This window comes from Vanellus vanellus (assembly GCF_965231255.1).
Source record: "Vanellus vanellus genome assembly, chromosome: 6".
NCBI lineage: Eukaryota > Metazoa > Chordata > Aves > Charadriiformes > Charadriidae > Vanellus > Vanellus vanellus.
Genome location: NC_138911.1, coordinates 16,503,783 through 16,526,108, shown reverse-complemented (window position 1 = coordinate 16,526,108; position 22,326 = coordinate 16,503,783). Strand labels below are relative to the sequence as shown.

Below are 22,326 nucleotides of genomic sequence, written 5' to 3'. Positions count from 1 at the left end.
GTCACTGTGAGCTTTGTAAGATTTGAAAATCCAGATAAACCCAAAGGTATGCAGAGAGTTGTGCAGCGGAGTAGGTGAGTAAAGCAGCATGCTGTATGTCTTCTCGTTTTAGCACTTTGTGCTACTGGTGTGGATTTGCCCCATAACGACTGAGGGCAAAATATGCTAGGGCGTTTGGGATCATAGAGTAACATCTTTTCTCTTCCTGACCGACCCCAATCATTGCTGTCACCAACACCAATGACCATTGATATGCAAGAGTGAAAGGGTGAGAACAGAACAGTGAGGAAGGGTGGTAAGAAAGGGCGGGAGGGAAACACCTTTAGGCAGACCAGGCAAAAGCAAGAGTGATCTCTTTCTCTTGCCTTCTTGGTTTGTAGGAAAGATTTTAAAAATTGTATCTCTGAGAAAATTTCTGAGTAGAAGAGGAAAGACATAACAGGGTCTAGAGATGCATGATATCCTTGTATAATTTTACAGGGTAAATGGAAATATATAGTCTAAGATAGAGACTCTTCACTTGTCTTCTGTGCATAAGGAGTCAGAGAACATTTGTCTCTCATACAGGCAGGCTGGAGACAAAGGCCAGCTCAGCAAGGAGATCAGGGTATATATATTCTGGTAAGGAAAAGGATCTCCTTGGGAGGATGCCCAAAACAGAGCACTTTTGGCATAGCTATAATTTCTGCTGGCAACAAAGCAAAGTCTCAAGGTCAAATGGTCTTAACATTGTCTTCCCCGCGGATTCTATCTTCTAGGTTGCAGTGCTTAATTATAGCTTTATCATTTGTGCCCCCAAATCCTGGAAAGGCTTGTGTTTCGGGTTGATTTCCTTCTGCCCCAAGACCCTTCAGCAGCACACAACTGTGTCAGAGAATACCATTCCTTACTCTATCTGTCTTGCCAAGAAACACTTTTTAAAACTAGGGAGCTACAATTTCTAGATGACTAGTACTTATCTCTCAAGGACTAGATTCAAATAGTTGTCCCATTTCTCCAAACTGCCTTCCATACTGGGACCAGTCTTGGTACAGCTATAGGCAGCAGCGTCCCCACTGGAAACAGGCTATATGGTGACAGAGTTTTTTCCTGTAGTATGGTCACATGGCGTCCCTAGGTGATGCACACCAAGCTGACAAAAGATGTGCTGCATCTGTGGAGTGGGGTTTGCCTTCTGCAAAGGGGGAAGTGAGTAATTTTGTTCTTCTCAAAGGCCAGCATACTGTCTACCTGCTATTGCAAGACTACAGGTATTGCCCCTGCGTCAGCCATTGCCTTTGATTAGAAACATTTTGTCTGGCTTTGATTACCTTGGCTTAAAGCAACCTCCTTAATGGTTCTGTCTCAACACTGTAGTGAGGACAATGACACAGTTCCCAGCCACATCCACTGAGAGCAGGGTGTGCACAGGCTCGTGTAGCATTCACATATCCCACTGTATGTGACACACTTAGGAGAGCTGAGGAGTCCTTGATTAAGGAAAAGTGCAATGAAATAGTCTCAGTGAATAAGCCAGAATAATCCAAGCTGGTAGTAGAGTTTCTGTTGATTTTCCTGGTGTAAAACTGAGACCTTTTGCTATTAACCACAGAAAAATATCTCTTTTGCTATTAACCACAGAAAAATAGTGAGGCATTTGTATGGAGGTGTTAGAATTTGGTATTCAGGGCCAGCTCCTTACTGGTCAGTCTGACTGAAAAAAAAAAAATAGTTTTACCTGAACTGATGAGTTATTGTAAAAACAAATTAAATGGGTTCATTCTGATAGAAAAATGCAGCTCTTCAGAGCCTCCTGAAATGAACAGCTTAAAGAAGGCGAATTTGTCTTAAACTATGGGCATTTGTCTAAACATAGGGCATGAGCAGCACTCAGTAGCTTAGTACAGCTTGCGCAGAACAGAGTAAGTCCTAATGGCCTTTTGATACATCCAGTTTTGGTACCTTTCTTAAATGACATCAAGCATCAAAGCAGCTTGCAGCACACCTGTGCAGCAAGGCAGCCCATTTTTTCCATTGTGTAGGTGACAAGACAGGTACAGAGTAAATTACTTGCCCAGAATCCCACAGAAAGACTGGAAAGAAGCAAGGAATTGATCAGCAGTTTCCTATGGACAGCTAGCACTCTTCCTGCTGCACAAAACTTCCTCTCCCAAGAGTTTTAACTGACTGAGGCAATTCTCTGTGTAACTTTGTTTCAGGGCCTCTTGTATCCACGCTTTCCCACTCCCAGTAAATAAATCCTCTCTGTTCTGCTTGATTAACATATCTTTTCCCCAACCTAAGAAGTTGTTTCTAGGAAGTCTTCTGCCTTATTGGAGTCTTTTAGCATGGTGACATGCTCCTTTGAGATCCTTGCTGGAGAAAGCATTCCTGAATTATGTGGAAAGACCTTGCCCACTGGCAACACCCAAGGGTGAGTAACAACAATTTCTGGTGACAGTTCGTTACCTAGTACATGCCAACAACTGACTGCATTTTCAGGTGCTCTTACGTATATTCACTCTCTCATGCAAGTAAAAATGGTCTGTCATCTTCTACAACTGGAAGAGCGATAAACAAAAACAGCTGCAAACTGCAGTTAGGTATGTCCATCCTCACTGTTTGTTGACATTTGTCATGGATCAGTAATAATCAGTAGGAAAGCTGCTGTTCATTTTAGCTGCTGGAAAACTGTCCTTACTGATTTAAATACAGCAGTTCTTGTTTATGCAAAGCTCATGATTGAATGATTTGGCTGGGGCTAGAAGAATGTGACCTTTAATGCATAAGTAAATAAGCCTTTCCATAGTGTATAATCTCTTCCATATGACAGATCTCTGACTGTCTAAAGTGACAAAAAGATCATGAGAGTCCTTATTATATATCACCACAAAAATCACAAATCATTCCTGTCAGTGTGCAGAGCGCTGCTAATGAACAAATTTCATTCCCAGAGTGGTATCTGTGATGGATGTAAAGTTGTAATAAGTACAGTAAGTAAAGTAAACCAACATTAATCTAGTCCCCTCCATAAAGCAGACAGAAAAAGCAACAATACATTTAAAATAAAACCAAACAGGTAACAGGCCCCTGTTCCATTTCACTCATTCATTCATTAATTCCAGTGTTTCTTCTTGGATTTTAGAAGACAAAGCAATATTCTGAGCTAAAGTTAAAAGCAAACCAAAGCCTAATGCAACATGGAAAACAGAGAGAGGGCACCAATAGAAGAAGGATCCAGAATGCTTTTGACAGTATTTTTAAGTATGTGCAAAGGTAACACACCTTTTTTTCTTGCCATTAGCGCATTATTTTTTTTTATTTCCACAATGAGAACTGTAAAGAAGAAAAACTTACACACTATGGTATTCCTCAGCAGCAATAAAAATATCCCTGTTTTCTGTCAGCCTACTGCAGTCCTGCTACTTTCAAATACTATTGTGTGTTTATAGGGCAGTGTTTCTGATCAACAGAAAAAGCATCAGGGCAGGAACCATTATTTTTGTTACTTGGTTTTGTGTTTATCATAGTGAGGCCTAATGCCTCTTGTGTGCCATTCAGACAAAACCAACACTAAATCTTAATAATTCATAACATTCAAGACATGTCCCAGTTCAGCTCTTTTTAATTTGTGATATCCCATGGCTACAAAAGTTCTGCTCGTTGTCTGTTCCTTTCCTTCCTTCCCTTGCTCTGTCCCTTTCTCTCCTCTCTCCTTAATTCTTAGTTCACTCTAATCCACCTCTTCTGTCAGGCAGTCCTTTGTTTACAAATCTGCCAGCCAGGGCAGGTCAAACTCTTTTTCTTTTCCTACAGTAACTCCACAGTCCAACAGCTTCCATTCACCCTCCTCCAGTTTCTGTATTGCTTATGCAGTTCAGGGGTGATAATCACTTTCAATGCAGAGCACCAGAATAAAAGGATGTCTCTGAGAAGTAATGTGGGCTCATTTTGCTGCCTTAGGCCAAAAATGGACCTGATCCAAAATACATCACTGTCAGTGGAAGACTTCTGTCTGTTTTGGGGACTTTGGGAAGGCTGTGAGGGATCTTTAAGGAGGAGGCAGCATTGGATTTGGCCTCAAAAATTCTGCCTTCAGAGATTCTGGATTTTCAACAGGTCAATTCTGTAAATGATTAAAAAAATACTAATTTAAACACAAATAAAAAGAGGAATTCACTAAGACATTTGCCATATCTGCTCCCCACCACCCCAATTTATGTGCTTTTGCATATTGCTTTCTCTATGTTTTTTTCTTCTTTCCAGTGTGAATGTTTCTCCTGAGATGATACAGATAACTGCAACTGTGTAGTGTCCAATACCCACACCGATGCCATCTACACAGTATCCTTGATCGTGACTGAAGGTAAGCTCTACACGTCTGGCTTGATTAGTGACTAGACCAGTTACTTACAACTAGGCTTGGAAGAATTTTTAAGTTAGACAAAATGGAGAGTCTTTGCAGGGCAGATTTGCTGCAAGGAGAGTGGGGTGAGGCAAGATGAAAGAATCTATCCCCATCTGATTTTAAAGTGAGCGCTGTGTGTCTTTCCCTCTGTGTCCACTGCACAAAAAGAACATGTTTTCAAAGGTGCAAGAATTGTGCTTATTATGGGGGAGAGCCTTTATGTTCCCTGTATTTCCAGAGAAAAAAAATGATGTGATGCGTATGGGTATGAAATGTATGCTGTGCATCAACAATGTGAACGGGAAAGACCTAGGCACCTATGGTCTCCTCATGGCTGAAAAGAAACTGTTATACTAAGAGCGATAGGTAGTCTTTGTTCTCTTATACATGAGGTTCTGTGTACAATGTCAACATCTGCAGACAAAAATTTAAGGGTCAAAATTGGTGGGCTAAACTGTAACCTACTTTCTTTTCTTATATGTCTTTGCAACATTCATGTTTCACTGGTCTCTTTAGGCTCAAACACAAGTCTGACACTGCACAAGTCATAAACCAACCAGTGATTACCAGAGCACCCATGTGAAAGCACCTTTCATGAGACAGCAGATTTCAGTTTGAAGCCTAGTATTATATATAATAAGCCAAATTCTCCACTGACCGTCAGTGTGGCAGGGGTGTGAGTCACTACTGAATTTGGACCAGTTTTAGTGGAAAAGATGGGAATGACAAAATGCACCTTGGCACTGTCCTTTTAGTGGACGTGAACTATCCTCAAACAGTGTTACAGGACTTGGTAGTGAGTGCATGGGCCTGGGCATAATGACAACAATCTTTTTTCATCTGCATATGCTTCCTACAACCAGCCAAATGTGTGCCTGCTGTTTGAAAGAAAACCAACCACATTATATACAGCAAACTTGCTTTAAATCGATGCTAAGTAAAAGTGATGCTGCCCACTTGCCTTACCTTTTATTGCAGTGGGATCGTCTCTTAAAGATAAGCTTTGCTGTAAGTACCATTCTTTAAGTATAATACAGCAGGGCTTGGGCACAGACTATTTGGTAATGTGGTAGATTACCTTACTTAAGTCAAATAGCGACCCTGTGCCAGGCACTGCAGCACTCTTGACCGATAATGCAGGAAGATGTCAGTCCCCCTTCAGCTTGCCAAATGGTTCTAGGTGTGCTTTTAGATGTCATCTGCCACTGCCTGAAGCCATTTACTTTACAATGACCTGCAGTAAAGGAGAGGAAAAAAAAGCAGAGCTAAGACAGAAGAACTGGACAGAAAAGCAGTGCGTCTGTTGGTAATCAGCTTTGTAGGATTACATGCAACTTTTACTGAACATTATAAACTGTAGTTAGCTTAATTTCCACTGAAGTTGAAGGAATGAATTAATCTTTCTGCTAACACTTAAGAAAGAAATCAAAATTACTTCACTGAAGTCTAGCTATTTAGTGTAGGAAATCTGAGATCAGGAACTAAGCGTAACAGTATGAATATTATATCTCTTTGGTGTTTCAGCAGGTGAACCCCTAACTCCCGACAGCAGTGAAACCACGGAAAGTGACTGAAAGACAGACAGCAGTGCTTGAAATCTGTCTGCCATGGAAAGTGCAAAACTCCACCTAGAAGTTCAATGGGAAAGAGTTGAAGTGGAATGATAAGTATGAAATCATCACGTCTGATGATAGATTGGCCCACACTATGAAAATTAAGGGTGTTCTGTCCTGTGACTTTAAAGAACTCCATGTTGAGACTGGAGGTATAGTGCAGAGCACGCCACTCTTCATTGATCATAAGTGATGCAAAGTAAGCATCTTTGGGCAGTGGGTGGATCGAACCCAGGATAGCAGTGTTTGAAACATAAAGCCCCAGAGCTTGGGCTGAAAAAAATTGGAAGCCACAGTCTCATAAAGCTACTTTGTGGACAAGCAACCAAGACCTCATTTTCACACTGGAAGTAAAGTCCCAAGCCTAGAATCTCTCCTGCACAGGAACCCATGTTATATCCTATAAAGGCAAAGCCCCCTGTTTTTATTAATAAGGAGATTGCTGGTACGTGCCATTCTTTCTTGCCAACCCCTTCCCCAATTCAGTTCATCAGCAATCTCAAGAACACCCAAGTAAAAAAGAAGGGAAGAGCCTTTCTGGAGTGTGTGCTGACTTCTGAAGATGTCACCCTGAAGGGAATGTAGAATGGACGAGCAGTTGAGAGGTCTCCTCAGTACCTCATGAAGCATGAAGGGAAGAGAGTAGAGCTTATCATTAATGCTGCTGAGCTGAGTGACTCAGGAGGTTGCACAGCGAGCATAGGCTATGCAAGACAGTGACCCTAATGAGCAGTACAGCAGTGCCAGTGTAACTGTGGAAGGTAAGTGTGAATGGCTCAAGAGAGGAAGCAGAGGAAGAATAATAGTCTTTACACTGTTCTTCAGTGAACTCTGCAGAGGAACAGTGCTGCTTTGCTATAACAGTTAGGAAACTAATGTGAGATAACACTGCTGTGGAGTCTGTTTGTTGTTTAACATTGAATAAGCCATTAGTCTGTGCCCCCTCTTGGTAGCATGCAGATAATAATTAAGGACTTTCCTTTGCTGTATAAAGCAGTAAAAGCGTAAAGCAGTAAATCTTCCATTTAAGTCCTTGCACGTGTCACCTAAACCAGCCTAGTAAAGTGTACCGTGTTTTTTATTTTAATCAGGGTTGTCCTAATGAATTCTTATCCTGATTCTTTAAAGCCACCCATGGGACCTTTGACTGCAGCCTGCTGAGGACCAGCAGCACAACATGAGGCTGGTAAATATTTAATATCACTTTTATTTTGTGAATTCATTTTGCAGTAGCATTGTTGATGCTGTAAACTTAAGTCTATGATCTTTATAGAAAGACACAAGGCTGTTAAGAGCAGGAAAAAAAGTTGGAAAACTTAGCTTCATGCTGTCAGCATAGGCTGGAGGAGAATTTCAAAGTTAGGAACAGCCTTTCTTCATCCCCCTTGCTTCCCATGATGTCCTAAACGTCCTGAGGGCCTGTCCATTTTGTTATGAGGTCTCCCTGCCATTAAATACCTCCTTGATGTTGGAAGTGCTCAGTCAACAATTATTCTGCAGTTTTTCTGTTCACATGCTTCCACCAGGACTTCTTCCAGAGAGATTTGTAACCATGAAGAGCATGTGTGTGACATTCATGTTCTAATTGGGGATCCTGAAAAAATCTCTGTTGTCCTGAATGACACAAAGGTGGAGGGAATATGGCTCAATGACGGCAAATAGGTAAAATGCCCATGGTATTGTCAGTATAATGAAAGGCTGCAAAAACCTAGTGGTATGTTTTCTCCAAATAGCTACTGTAGGGCTTGGCCCAGTTTTGATAAAGGGCTTTTGACTAAGGACAAATGGATGGACAGATCAGACAAGAATGGATCTAATCTTTCCCAGCCTACTATAGCCTCAGTCTTACTAAGTTTTGGCTTTGAATCTTGGCTTTTTCAAAGTTTTCTTTCCCAGTCTCCTGTAAAGATGCTTTTACATTTTCTCACCCGTTTTCTCAGCCTGTAGACTTGCATTCTTTCCTACAAGGTTGGCTTCTCACCACCCACCCTTCTGCCTCTCCCAGGCTCTGATTTTCAGAGTAATCAGTAAATGTATATTTTGCATGCAAATGCACACCCTTCATTACATGCCATGTGGCTCATCTATGCAGATGCACAGATCAGTCTGTCCACATAACACTGAATTTGTTTTGTCCATAGAACACAGAGCATTTTACCAGAGTAGGAGCAAGGAATCCTGACCGCTTAGTCATCTTAGAGCAGGAAACTGATCAGAGGATTCAGGGACAGGGTTGGAGATGGTGTTTGTTGCAATGTGGGTTGTTTCCGGCCTCAATCTTCTTGTCAGATTACTGACATGAAAAGGATCTGGATAGTGAAGCAGGGAGCCATCCACAAACCTGTCACTGACAGAATGGGAGAGGAGCGTGAAGGGGGGTAGACATTCAGAGCCAAGGGGGCTGAGCATGGAGCAACAATTGCCGTTGGAGGCAGCCACCCCATCTACTTACTGCTCTTTATTAGGTGTACACAAACACTTGCAGAATCAGTGCTTCACCAGGTCTCCTTACCTCGGCCTGTACCATTTTACAGGCTTATCTGTGTGCTTGAGCAAAAACCTCCTCTTTCTGCTTCTTTGTTCCCGAGGGGAGAAAATTGAACAGTCGTACTGGTTGATTATAAATGACTAAGAATAGGTTTCTGTGTTTATAAATCAGTGATCAAGAATTTTGGCCTGAGCCTTTACTTCAAACACTGTTGTCATGAGCAACAAGAAAAACACCTTTTCTGAACTTATATATAGAAATACATAAATATGAGTATTACTCAGCTCTTGGCAGCCAGATGGCGCCAGATGGACTTGCAGACTCGTCTGCAGCACGGAAATAAGCCTCTTTCTGTCTGCTGAATCAAAGCAAAATGGATAGATACCGCCGCACAGAGAGTGGAACGAACGCAGCTGTAAGGATGCTGTAGCTGCAGCACCGAATATTTATCATACCTGTGTTGCAGTAAAAACCCAACCACAGCAAAGCTTTGGTATAGGGAGCGTTGGTTTTCCTGCATTCAAAAAAATTTTTGAATGACTTTTTATGACTTTCAGCACAAGATTGTAATTTCTAAACATACATGTTGTGTGACAAAACTAAAAGGAAAAACAGCAAATATGTTTAGGAACCTGGTTATTTTTCTTTATTGTGTTCAGGACATCCTTATCATTTTCCCATATTACCCTGTAACAAATGAGGGATCATTTTCTTTGCAAGCAGTACCTAACTTTGATTCTACTGTCTTTATCATGATCATAGAGATCCCAGTGTGGTCTTAGGGAAGAACAGCATAAAGGGCTTCTTCTTGTGCCTTTCAAAACTTAGAAACTGCCTGGAATCACATCTCCAGGCCCTCGGAAAGTGACAAGCTTTGGGGGTTGCTATTTCGCAGAGGTCCCTCTTTTTCTGCTGAGCTGAACAACTAAAGGAGGTCAGCTGGCTCCCTGTACAAGAAACAGAACTAAATTAACTGAATCAAAACACGCTGAAGATTTTGAGTGTCCCTGAAGTCTTACACAATATACAGGATTCTTATATTAAAAACATGAAGAAGCGTATGAAGGGCACAGCTTTGGACCACCTTTTCCAGGAACTTACAGACACAGGGAAGATGTCAAGCTATATTTGCAGCTGCAGCTTTCAGATGTCTTTGTTCTTTCCAGATTCTCCTGTTATTGAAGAATCTGTCCTCGAGCTTTTTGCTGCACACCAGGTTACTGTGAAGACTAAGCATACAGCAAGCATCAAGGTGCCTTTCAAGGCAAAGCCAAATTCACAAGGTTCAAAGATGGTATTGAGGTGATAGAGGAAGAGAAAGTGGTGATGGACAAAGCCAGTGACCACGTTACTCACAATCAAAACCTGTATGAGAGAAGACAGTGGAGTCATTATGCTGAATCTGAAAAATGACTGTGGGCCAGCTTCTGGCAATCCTTACCTCAACTTTATTAGTAGATCTCAAATGAATCATTTTATAGCAGGACAATCACTGGGAGATACTGTTACAGACACTGTAATTCAGACTTTCTTTTTAAAAATCTTGCAGTGGGGCAGACTTTCTGAGTTATCAAATCAAGTGATTCAAGACAATTTAGTTTTGCTGTAATCTACACTGATTTACACCATGACAGTATATGACCCTCTAAATAACAGCCCTCCGTGTCACTCTGGTCAGCTGCTCACACTGCAGACAAACTAAAACCCCCATAGGGGAAAGCGGAAGTCCTGTAACACGTGGGGAAAATGCAAAATGAGATGGAAAGCACCCAAAGGCAATGGAGGAAAGCAGGTGACTCACTTTATCATCAAGAGTGGGATGGCTGGGAAAAAAATTGTGGATCAAAGTAGGGCTGCTGGAGAGCAACTAGACCACATTTGCTACAGAGAAGGTGGAGGAAGGGAAAGCCTACTAATGCAGAATATGCAATCAACTCTGAGCGCCTCATCAAGCCCATGGAAACAGGAGAAATTTTTGTTAGAGAGCCTATTAGCCAGCTGTTTTTAACATGGTTTCACAGTCCTGCTTCCCATCATGTTTGTCTTCTTCCTCCTTGCCAGTCCCCAAAAGAACACTGTCTCCTGTGCTTCAGGGGACAAATTCCAAGGACAGAGCTTAGAAGCTGGTTGATTCTTAGGCCGATAGCCAGGATCAAACAAATACCCAGGTCCTTTCACTGCAAGTGTTTGTGGACTCAGAAACCCCTCGACATGGACTGGCCACAAGAGAGGACTGACTGACACACTGTTCCAGTGTCAGTTATGTAAGCTTAGTGGGATACAGCAGAAATGAAAAGTGGCTTTCTCTGGAAAATATTGTGGGGGAGGAGGGAAGATAGTTTAAAAGGGAATGCTTAAAAACATTTTGTTTTGCAGCCAAAAAAGAAAATATGTCAGCCAAAAACTAACTTGGTTAGAAAACACTGCTGAACTATCTTCTGGGACTTATAGTTTGCGTACCTCCCGTTCCCATTTTTCCTTTATGGACTCAGATCCCCAATGAAAGGAGATTTGCAGTCCCTTTTCCCCAAGGCCGGAGTGTATCACAGAAGATGCAGTGCAAACAGCGAGCCTGGCCTATTGAAACATTTCAGAGGAAAAATTACCAAATTGAAGTAAATATATTGGTTCTCACCTAAAAATTCACGGTTTTGTCCAAACTTCTTATGGATTAGGGAAGGCATTCCAGAGCTGCTCTGTAATGCATTGCAGAAAGAGCTCATTTTTGGAATAAGTGTAAGAATTGAAATGTTTCAACATTTGAAATGACAAAGGGAAGTAGATGGCAAAGAAATAGTCTTTAGAAAAAGGTTTGTAGGCATGAATAAACCTTAATATACAAGTTACCCTCCTTGACTTCTTGCTGTACGTACATACATACATATATATTTATACACACACACATAACACATACACACAACTTGGAGTCAATGAATTCTGATTGTACTGTGCTAATTTGATTTTCTTCTGTGTAGAGCCTTCGAGACAGGTGTCTCAGCCTCAAGTTGTAGATGTCAGGAAAGAAGATGTCACCATCACCTGGAACTTCCCAGCCCTGAATGGAGGCTCTCCAGTGCAAGGTTACATCATAAAAAAAAAGGAAGAAAGGCAGCGATCTTTGTGTTCCAATCACCAAGGAGCCAGTCCAAGGTCAGACCAAGATTATTATCTGTTTTATGTAGGCAGAAGGAAAGTTAGATATGCTTTGAATGCAAAGCTGAGTATTGATTAATCAAGGAAAATGTCATCATGGCATCTAGCAAGATACACATTTTGACATATGCTGTTCAAAGTGAGATTTCTCAGCCCTCAAATAGAAATTACTTGATACTCACAAGCAATGATGAGAGGGCAGAACATTCAGCACCTCTGTAAGTCCCACCTATGGATTTGGGTGCCTAATTTCAAACACCTATATTTTACATTTCTCCCTACCTAAATTTGGCTATTTTTCCCTGACTTGGACCAGAACTGAATTAAACAAGTCACTGATTTTGTTGTATCCATCAGATAGCAACCATATGATCCATGCTTAGCACAGCTTGTATAACACATGGGAGTGTTCCTATCAACAGCAGCATCTGACTAACGAGATTTTTGCTTTTCCTTTTCTGTTAATATTTTGGTTCTTTCTTGGATTCTTTCCTCTGTCTCATTCAAAATGTTGGACTTTCATATTAAGTTACAATCAATCACACTATCCAAAAATATCCTCCTTAAAGCACCATTATTACTCATGGTAAATAATGGAAACACTTTTTAAGGGAATTACTCAGGTTTCTTTCAAAACTGAATGGAAGTTTAACCTTGCTTGATGGTTAGGTTGTGAAAGGCTTGGCCACTCTATTGAGTTTTTAATTCATGGGCAATCCCACTGAAGTCAGTGGAGCAAGACATGAAACTATTTTTCCCCAGCATGTATGATTGTACCAGACTATAGACCATAATCTAGTGGAAAGCAAATTATGCATTTTGCCTCTTATCACATGCATTAAAATTCCATCTCCTTAGGGAGAGAGATATTTAAATGGAACAGACAACCGGAGAAGTGAAAGTTAGACCTAGTTAAGGGGGTCCCTGAACCCCTGAAATTTGTATTGTTCTCCAGCAGTTTGTGAGCTGAAATGTCTTCTTGGTTTATCTCAATCCAAAAGCAATTAAAAAAAAACAAAACCCAAAACAAAACAGTGAGCACTTGAGAACATTTTTATGGGTGATTAGAGAGTTGTGTAATTGCAACATGTACGTCTCTAGGTACCAGATTCAAAATGGATGGTTTTCTGGTGGATACAGAATAAGTTCCATGTCATAGCTGTGAACCATGCAGGCCCTGTACTTCTTAGCATGCCTTCAACCTCTCATTGCAGAGGATCCCATCAGTATGTTTCTTCCACTGTTTAATGTCTAGTTTTCCTAAACATGTATGTGATGATCAGGTCTATGCATTTATGACTGAAGTCTGAGGCACTGTGGCAAATTCCAGGCTGGCTCAGTGTAATGGACTTCATTGTGTTTACAGCTTAACTAAAGATTAAGGAAGGCCTTAATACTGTCGGCTGTAAATGTAATTATATTATAAGTGCTTGAAAGTGTGATATTATTCACTTAAAATGTGTAACTATTAAGATAAGGACATAGTAAGAGATTCCCACCTGGAAGGAATTGAGTATATGGAAACAGCGGAGATCAACATGATAAAGGTGCTCTAAGGTGTAGATACCTTTAGTACTTAATGTTCATGTATAGGTATGACAAACAAAATAATTTCTCATATATGTTACTATGCTTCTTTCACCAATCCCCCATCAACCCTTTTAAAAGAGAAAGATCTTGCAGAATTCATAGAATCATAGAATGGTTTAGGTTGGAAAGAACCTCGAAGATCATCGAGTTCCAACCCCCCTGCCAAAGACAGGGACACCTCCCTCTGGATTTTTACTAGTGAAGAATCGGTACCTAATTCTGGACTGATCAAAATCAGAGACAAACTCCAGAGGGTTACAGTAGCCTCAGAAATGCCGAAATCGGCAGATTTTATTTTGTGCCAGTTATAGAGAATTCTTACTCTATATGACCATATAACTAAAGCATTTTAAAAACAAAAAGCTGTCAGAGGCCATCAATAAATAGCTTAAACTACTGATGGAATTTTGTGATAGATACAGGAGTGGGCCGTAGTAGGTGCACATAATTTAGAAAAAAAAAACCTGGCCATTATAAAAAGTGTGGAAGCCAGTATAGCTAAAAAACAAGAGAATTCTATGTAGTAGACAAGAGCCTTGAGGTTAAATAGTTACTCAGGTGGGAAAGCATTCAGGTTCCTTTACATCAGAAGAAAACACAAAAACAATTTAAACCCTGAAGCTATGATTCTTCTCCTATTTGAAGGCTTGCATTATTTCACATTAGGACTAGGAGAATATGTACTGTCCATATGTACCATATTCCTGATGACCCTGTGTGCTCATATGAGCGTTCTGTATAAAAGCCATTAGCATTAAGTTTGTCATGGCATGCTGCACAGGTTGACTTTTTTGGGGTTGGGGACGGCAGGGGGAGGTCATTGCATTTTAGCTGGTACTTTCATTTGATTAAAAACATACAGATATTTTTTAATGTCCCGTCTTTTGCTTTTCTTATATATTGTGGAGATCTAACTGGACTGCTGCAAGGTGGACTAAAGAGCAAAAAGCAAGATCTGTATTTTCAAAAATGACTATTAATTAGAGGTACTGTAATCTTTGGCAACTGAACTTGAAGAACATTATCAGGATCTTGCAAGCCAGTAAGCAAATTCACTAATCCAAGCAGTCCAGATAGCACCTGTCCACTCTACGCAGGACTGTAAGAGGGATTTATCAAACAAGAAGAGACAGCAGGCACTCAAAGCCATACTTGACTAATTATAGGAAATGTACTGCAGAGCTCACCAGTTAGCTAGGAAGAGACAGAAGGAAATCTTTAATGCTAGACACCTCCCCCAGATACATGTGGAGAATGAGTGGTGGACAGTGTTCAAAGAAGGTGCTCTTTCCAAGATGAATTCAGATGGTCTCATGTCACATGTTGTGAGGATTTTCCTTAAATAGCCAACCTGGGAACAGGGTCTACATGTATGTGCCATTTTAGGAACTGCATTGTTTTGTTGGACAGAATTTGCTCTGTGTTTATTAAAGCTTCTTTTATCCTTAAACCTTGCAGGTTTGGCATCTTGAAATGGGAGCAGCTCTGTATTCACATATGCAAGCATAGGCCTGCCAGTACAGTAGTGTGTCACAACTCTCTTGCTAACACAGAGCCTCCAGGACTGCTGCAGTATTTCCTTAGACCTGGCAGGAACCAGACCAGAAGATGAGCTGTCAGGATACATACTAGAGATGTGAGCTGAGGACATGAAGAAATGGACAAAATGCACCAAGATCCCTATCTCTAGCACCACTTACACTGTTGGAGGCTTGCAGGAGAGACAAATACTACCTCTGAACCCGACCTGTGAATGAAGCTGGTATAGGAGAAGCAGTGGAGTTACAGGAAGGAATTCTGGCAATCCCACCTTCAGGTAAGACCTGCAGTATCCGTCCAGCTAGAACTCCCATCTATCACCTGTTACTTTCTTCTGTTTTTAAAATATACCTCATTTTGTAAAGGGTTACCAAATTAATCTTGCACATTTAGCATCACAACTCTGCTTCTTTTTGCTGAGTTTTCAGAGGTGCTGAGAAAAGATGGACAACAGCACCACCTGTGCAGTCCTTGAGTCAAATTAAAATAATTCTGCCATTCTTCTTGCTGAGCTGTCCCCTGAATGAATATGTCAGGTATAATGGCAGTTGTTTCTTTCACCATCTGACCTCTCACATCAAATCGCACACATAATTACAGAAGTCACCGTTGGAAGATTCTCTGATTCCTGTCGTGGATACTGTAGTCTGAGTATGGGTTAGGAGGGTAGGTACTATAGCAAATAAACCACCATGTTGAAATGCCCGTTTGTTGTAAATATGGTGGTACTGAGACAGGTTTATAATTCTTTTAGGTGCTCATTTGAATGGGATGAACAGTCACGTGCCAGCATGCTAAAGTTGAAATAATATTATCAGAGGTCATGCTCCAAAGACACTAATTATGTTTTGAGAATGGGAGTATCATGACCTGCCATGAAATCCCTAGCTAGCTTACTATTTGAGGTAGCAAAGTATTTAAATCTTTATTGGTTAGGACTTACAATTGCTTAGTTATTAATTAGGAAATTCGGACTTTTTATGTCTAAGATACTCCCTGGTAAAAAAGCATGGTGATGACTGCCATCAGTAGCAGTAACCCTAGCAAGAAAAGGTGCATGATTAGAGTGATGTCATCAGACGCATGAAGAGTCACGTTATATAGCACGGATTCCTATAGAGTAGAGGGACATTCAGGCTTGACTGAGGAAGTCTCAGAAGACAACATCCAGGTGACCAATATAATAAATGGTTGTTTCACTTTGGAACTACACAGTTAGTCCGTGCATCACAGCTTTGTGACCACATCTCCAAATAGAGAAACCCCAAAAAATCTCAGAGAGACTGCAGGCTCCAGACAAATTTCTTTGGTGTCGAATAGCAACCTGCAGTACCATACTGAAGAGTATGAGAAGTCCTATAACAAACAGACAATATACAAAATTGGTTGTGGCAGAAGGTGGACAGTAAAATCATCTAATAAGGCATTAAAGCTGCCTCTTCTCTTTCTTTGTTCTCATTCACATGTTACATGAACTATTTTTAAATGTTCCTGTTCCACCTTCCTCACCTGAATTTTTTCTGAATAGATGCTCATCACTAAGCTGTTGAATGCTGAGGCATTGATGTTTTTTTTTGTGGTGGTACAGGTATTAGGAAAAGAACTGGCAACATTGCAACCTGTACACTAGCTGTCTTCTGCTGAAACAGTTTGGAGGTTTCTTCTTCCAGTCTCAGTCATTCACTTCTCCAGGCATGACTCAACAGACTGAAGAATGGCTTTATTTTTCTGTACAATCTCTCACTCTTAATTTTTAATTTTCTCTCTCTCTGTTTTTCTTTTAGCCCTCCCATAGATTTGATCTGACTGTGAGGCTGAAGAGCCACATGGTGGTTTGTGCTGGGACAGCACCATGCATTCATACATCTTTCCCTGTCACAGGAGAAATCCTGCAATTAGAGCTTTCTTGGATATCTGGTGAAATGCAGCTGCAGGGCTATGGAGGCTGTAGTTGTCTTTTGGCCTTTATCACATGAGCTGTCACTTTGGTTTAAAAGAAGTTGACTATTGGAGAAAACTCATGCAGTGCTTCAGGTTCATGAAGTCCTGCATAACAGCTCACTATTTTTATGGTTAGTCTTTTTATAAGCCTCCTCTGTGGTGGCTAGGGTAGAGGGACGTCTGCATGCGCAAGTTTGTCAGCTGCACAATCCAGCCGTCTGCAGCTGGAACAACAGTGTTCAGCAAACCATAAAACATTGGGGAAGCTCTCTGATTCATCACGAGGAGCAGAATTTTTCAAGCATGCAACTACAGTTCAGACTAACTGAAGTGAAATCATTCTTGATTAAACCTTGAGTGACCCAGGGGAGTGAACAGGTTGTAAAGACAACGCTTAAAGTCCCAACACTGTCCTTTCTGAGGTACAATTTCTATTAACATGGACATTAAGCTCATTTCTGTAGAGGCTAAGGGCAACTTCTGTGCTTTCCTTTTTTTTTTTTAAGACTAAACTTCTGCACTGAGACTCTACAGTACCTTGCAGAATCAGCCCCAGCCTAAGAATGTATCTCTTAGTCTAAATTGTACCAAGTTTATCTGTATCACACCAGCTGTTTTCCCTCAGCTTTCAAGATGATCAAACTAATGAACTGTAGCATAACATTTATGTGGCATCTCCCAAGCCAAGCAATTTCTGTGCACTTTGCTGAGGATAAAGCCTGCCATTGCCTCTACAGCTTGTAGAAATCTCTGGGATTGCTGTCCTTTAAACATATTTCTGTCAGGCTGATCATGTACAAGTGGCTCCTGTAGACACAGATATCCCTTCTGTGCTCAAATATGTGGTTTGTTTCTGTTGCCACCCAGGTCAGGAAGCAGAACAGTATAGCTGCACGTTTGTCTTGGCCAGGGCTCCCCACCAACACCAGTGACACGGCAAAAAGAAAGCATATCAACAAGAGGGAGGGCAAGAACCATTCACAGTCCTTATCCAAAGCACCGAGTGATTTGTTTCTGACCTGTACCAGATCATCCTCAAAAATAGTTATGGAGAAGCCCTTTACAACATTCAAATGCAATTTGCAGGGACAGTAGAGAGCAAACGAGCATCTCAGTCACCTTTGGGTATCAACAGGGAGTATTGCTCTGCTGATGGAAATTTCACACAATTTCTGCATCAATACTAGAGTTGGGAAGGTTGGGGTTTTTTCTTGAAAAAAGACAAATGATCCAAATCAAACATACCCCTTATCCAAAAAATGCCACAGGAGTGATCCAAACTTTCATGTTTCCACTCAAGGGGCAAAAGACTCCCTGGTCAGAAAAGATTTTCCTACCTCTTGTCACTGTGTTTCTCAAGTCACACCTTTGTGCAAGCTCAGAGCCAGTTAGCTGAGCCAAGCAGGGGAGCAGCATGGTTCAGAGCTGAGGGATAAGGAAGGTACTGCTGGGGTGTTACCCACTCCATCCGATGTGGAGGGAAAGGATGAAGCAGTTACTGCTCCAGACATCCCCAAATGCTGCCTTGTTTGTCATGCCATTATTTGATCAGGCAAATCCCTATAACAGCACTAACACAACAGTGTCCCCTCAGCAGTCTGGTGACATCACTTCCATTGCAAGTGGGTCTATGACAGCCAAGTGGAGACAGGCTGGCTTGCTCCTTAGAGAGATTCCTATTACTATAATGATCTGCTGGGGGTTAGGGCCCTTTGCAGTGTATGGTGTACTTGTCATCTCTTCAAAGAGTGCTGTTTGAAACTAACAGTTTAAAACTATTTTTTCATCAGAAGATTACACGCACAGGGCAAATTGGCTCTCAGGTTCCTTGGGGCAGGAAAAAAATCAAGGAAAGAAGTACTTTCCTAGACATACAGGGACTTTAGAAGGGAGGAGCTGAAGTGAAAAATTTTGCCTCAGTAAAGGACATAGGGAGGGTCCCAAACAATACTTAAATGTGCTCATTAATTCTTAGATTTCCCCTGACGACCTGCTAATCTGCAGCTGGTTGAGGAAGTCCTAAACACTGTGACCCTAAATCACAGCTCAAATGTAGAAGACAACTAGCAGACTTATTATGGTGTCCTGAAATGTGATGTCAATACCGCTACATCCTTCAGAGCCACAGAGCAGGTCCACAGCAATAAGTACACTGTCACAGGCCTGGTCCCAGGGAGGAAATACTTCTGAGTCATTGCCTGCAATGACACTGGGGACACTGACCCTCTGGATTCACAGGAGCAGCAGTACATCTCCAAAGACAGAGGTAAGCATAAAAACTTGTGATGGTGCTGGAGTGCTCTGGTATGCAAAACTGTGGATTAAGCTTAGACTCCCTCTGTGGCCTTGAGTGTATCACTAACCTATGGTACCTTAGGTCCCCACCTGGGGAATACACACAAGAATACCTTCTGTCCTACCCCATTCTTTTGATGGCAATCTCTTCAGAACCAGGCTTCCTTTTAGTGCATATGTGTAGCACATTACATAGCAGTTCATACAGATGCTGTTTAAATTAAAATTCAAGACAGTAGGGGCCATCCATGTGCAGGGGGGGTGATATTTTCATGTCTTGACATAAAAAAAAAGATTGGTGTTACAAGTCATTTGCCTTGTAGCATATTTCCAGTCTGACTGGGATTTGTTTCCTAAATGAAAAGCAAAAATTCTGTCACATGTAGGAGGCTGTCTGACAGTCTTTCTGGGCCAGAAGCTATAAGTTGTCCCTAAAACCACATGAAATTAAACACTCAGAAGTCATCCCATCAGGTAAACACCTTTTTTGTTCAGTTGCTCCTTGCTCAGGCCTAATCAGTAATAAGGGTATCTCATTAGCAGTTCCTCCCAAACAAAACTGAATGTGCCCCAGCTCATCAAATCAAACCAGTAAGTGATTCTTCTGCCCAGTCTGGGGCAAAGCAGAATGCAGTTACTCTAAATAGTGAGATGCAAGCCAATGTTTTTTTGCTTGGCCTATGCCTGTTGTAGTAAACAATATAGTAATATAAAACAAACTTTATTAACATATATTACCAGACTATGCATATATTTCTTCAGAAGCCTATCCACATGCTGCTACAAATCTTCTAATCCCATTACGAGGAATGGGCAATACACTAAAATAAGAGCATAATACACTAAAATGAGTAATCAAGTGTCACACTGCATATTTGTATTTAACAATCAGCCTTCCTTGATCGATTTAACTAGACCATGCTTGTGGTACTTTGGTTACACGTGAAGCTGAGAAAGAGCACTTTCAGTTATGTGGCTGTAGTTGTATTCTTGTATGGAAATACTCTAGGCCTGGATCTTACGGAGTCTAAAATAACTACAGTAACTTCTGTGCATGTAGGCGAGTATAAAAAAGTAGTAATGGAGGAAAAGCTCGGTTGGTTGTGCCTTGCAAGTACATTCCTTTGATAATGGCCTGCCTGTCTTCAGGCAGGACAACAGGACACAAGCAGATGTGAACTGTTTTCCTATTCTTCATTATAAATGACAAGTCACAAAATTATTTGCAGAAACCTGAGAGATGGTAGAAAAACTCTGAAGGATAAGGAGGAGATACAGCTGTTTTCTGAGATTGTCGTCTGATGGAAGATTTGCAGTGGACAATGGAAATTAAATTGCACGTGCAGTTCCCCTTGATTCCCCCAGAGCATTCTGTAGACTATTAGTGCCTTAGAGCAGTGCCAGCAAAGCAATATACCTTTCTTTACAAGATCACCTGCTTTGGTTTATAATTGGGTGTAATTTAATCATGCATTTCTAAAGTGCCTTGGGAGCCAAATATCCAAAAGCACTTTATAGTTTAATGGCATTAGTGACAGAAGGCATCGATATATCCCAATGGAGCAAAAACCTGACACCTTATTTACAGATCAAGAAACAAAGAAATTAATTGCTTGCTTACAGTTGCATAGAAGATTATTGGGAGAATGAGATTTCTGATTCCTGCCTCTCTTGCTTTTCAGTTTGCATTTGTTTACATGTAAGATAGGTATGCTGGTCAGATGATGAGGGTAATGCAGTGTATTGTTCATTCTTCCTCCTCCCCAAGTTTTCCCTGGTGGCAAAGAAGGCTGAGATCATGAGATGTCATACCCAAGCTCTTTGGATTTGTGCTTGTGCAGGAGAAGACTCTGTCTTGACGGTGCTGGCTCTGTGTTTGCGTGTTTGCATGTGCAACAGACAGTGCACTGTGAAGCAGTCCATAGTGATTCTGTCCTCAGCAGAGTGTTTTGATTTCAAGATGAAGGAGCATCCCAGGAAGGGCTTTGCTTCCCATTTCATCGCCCTACTGAAGAACCACAGCATGAGTCATGGCAACGACTGCACCATGAGCTGTGCTTTCACCAACAACCCCCACCCAACAGTGACCCTGTACAAGGGTAATATTAGCATCACATCCAAGTCTAAGTTGTGGTTCAGCTCAACAAGTAGCATCTGTCTGCTTATGATCCCTACAGCTTGCCAGCTGCAAGCTGATCATCTGTGGTAAGTTAGTTTGCAGCCACTGTTATTTGTTGGGGATGATTCCCTCCAGGTTGAATAACCACAGATTTAATGTCTCCGAGCATGGTTTACACCCTGCTACTTTCCAGGGCAGGTGTACTTACTGGGACTGGCACTTGCACTGTGGATCACACTTCTCTGGTCCAGTTTGGCTCTCATCCTTGTCCCGTAGAGGAAGATTTTGCTCAGTTTGCAGCTGGAGCTGCAAGGGCCACGTTGTAAGAATTTACCTTCCTATCCAAAAGCAGCCTACCTCTGACTTTATCTTTCTCTGAAGTCACTGAGATTCGCCTTCAGTTGCTTGAATGCAGTAGTGGGTCCCTTAAAACAGCGTATTTTGGTTAGCAGGTCTCATAAATTCCCTAGATGGCTCAAAAGCAAATATGGCTATTTCTCATCCCTAACCAGGCTTGCCCTGCACCTGTGGCATACTTAGCTCCTCCAAGCAGTCAACTGGTGCATTCTGACAACAGTTTTGTGCTTTTTTTTGCAGATACCACAGACACTGCACTGGGTGAATCTGTTTTCTTCCATTGTGAAATGGCAGGATTTTGCCAGCATTGTATGAAAGCTAGTAAAAATTTCCAAGACACAAAAAGGAAGAAAATCAGACATTTCATATTGCTCTCTCTCTTCTCTGTTTTTTCCATGCTGGAAATACCCAGTGAAGTTTTAATTCAGGTTGTAATACACAGCTTGGTTCCAACTGGCTCAAATTGGTCCTGTGAGACTGAACACTTCCAGATGCATGGACTGAAGTTTTACTAACGGTAGCTCACGACCTACACGTGGTTCCCCCATGTCACCATGCTCAAACTTAGAGCTTGCAGAGCGGTCTTACAATATGTACACCAGTGCCTTGAAACAGCTGTGTCCTGTGAGTTTCATCAGCCCCTGGTAAGCTCACCCTGCTTATGATTGATTAACTAGGGAGCCTTCAAGGTTAAACGTTTGAGAGCAAGAATTCTCCATCCTTTTGTCTGTCATGACACCGAAGTATGTTTCCCCCATTCTCCCTTTCAAGAGAAAGGCCCTGGTTCCTCAGGACCTGTGGGTGTTCTCTTAAAGGGAACAAGAGACAGACACTGCCAGGCACA

The 22,326-nt window shown here is 41.5% G+C and overlaps 1 protein-coding gene across 1 annotated transcript; it reads left to right on the top strand.

Annotated features, from left to right (window-relative positions):
* Positions 1-1,104: 1,104 nt before the first annotated feature.
* Positions 1,105-21,215, top strand: IGSF22 (immunoglobulin superfamily member 22; the record flags this gene model as incomplete). Its single annotated transcript, XM_082485955.1, is given in 27 exon segments — positions 1,105-1,117; positions 2,284-2,375; positions 2,377-2,413; positions 4,265-4,345; positions 5,937-6,016; positions 6,020-6,157; positions 6,436-6,581; positions 7,527-7,659; positions 8,290-8,368; positions 9,655-9,762; positions 9,765-9,831; positions 9,833-10,036; positions 10,202-10,310; positions 10,312-10,356; positions 10,360-10,395; positions 12,500-12,542; positions 12,743-12,782; positions 12,784-12,820; positions 14,816-14,834; positions 14,837-14,868; positions 14,872-14,972; positions 14,974-15,047; positions 15,525-15,553; positions 16,555-16,644; positions 18,782-18,898; positions 18,902-18,977; positions 20,848-21,215. Coding segments are annotated over 27 exon segments (2,394 nt in total).
* Positions 21,216-22,326: the final 1,111 nt, after the last annotated feature.